This window comes from Dipodomys ordii, unplaced genomic scaffold (genome assembly GCF_000151885.1).
Source record: "Dipodomys ordii isolate 6190 unplaced genomic scaffold, Dord_2.0 Scaffold146, whole genome shotgun sequence".
In the NCBI taxonomy this organism is placed as follows: domain Eukaryota; kingdom Metazoa; phylum Chordata; class Mammalia; order Rodentia; family Heteromyidae; genus Dipodomys; species Dipodomys ordii.
The window spans coordinates 4498937-4499691 of NW_012267362.1; the positions used below are offsets into that span (position 1 = coordinate 4498937).

General features: G+C 53.2%; 1 protein-coding gene across 1 annotated transcript; it reads right to left on the minus strand.

Moving 5' to 3' along the window:
• Positions 1-4: 4 nt before the first annotated feature.
• Positions 5-394, minus strand: LOC105997430 (tripartite motif-containing protein 43-like; the record flags this gene model as incomplete). The annotated part of the gene is made up of 1 exon (XM_013031853.1): positions 5-394. A coding segment is annotated over exon 1 (390 nt), but the record flags the coding sequence as incomplete, so codon positions are not given.
• Between the last annotated feature and the right edge of the window lie 361 nt (positions 395-755).

Sequence of the window (755 nt, forward strand, 5' to 3'; positions counted from 1 at the left end):
CCCTTTCTATGAGATGGTGTTGGTGAGCCCTGTGCTCCTGAGACTGGGAGCAGCTCCTACAGAGCAGGGCCCTGTCCACCTCACAGAACATCTGCTTGGTCTCCCTGTGTGTCCCACACATATATTCCTCAGACCTCAGGAACCGCCTGAGGCTGGCTCTTCTGGCAATGGCCACCAGGCTCCTCAGAACCACGTTGGTTTTGAGGTTTCTCTGCTGGCAGGGTCCCCTGCACCCAGGGCACCTGGCTGGAATCTGGGTCTCTTCCCAGCAAAGGCAGAGACAAGGTCGACAAAAACTGTGCCCGCACTCTAGGGTGACTGGCTCTATGAAAGTATTCATACAGATGGCACAGCTCACTTCCTTCTGGAAGGCCTGGGCAATGTCAGGGTCCATCATTTCTAGAATCTAATGAGGTGCTGGTGGCTCACCCCTAAAAGCCTAGCTACCCAAGAGACTGGGATCTGAGGATCAAGCTTTGAAACTGCCGAGGCCACAAAACTCCCCCTGAGACAGACTCTTATCTCCAATTCACCACTCCAAAATCAGAAGTGGGCTTTGGCTCAAGTGATAGAGCAGTAACCTTGACCACAAAGGGGCCCTGGAACAATGCCCAGTCTTGAGCACAAAGTAGGCCAGGGACAGCACCCAGGCCCTGGGTTCAAGCCCCACAACCAACAAAACAACACCACCACCACCAACACCAAACCAAGGAGAGAAGTATTAAGAGAAGAGTAGATTCTCCCACTCTGATCCT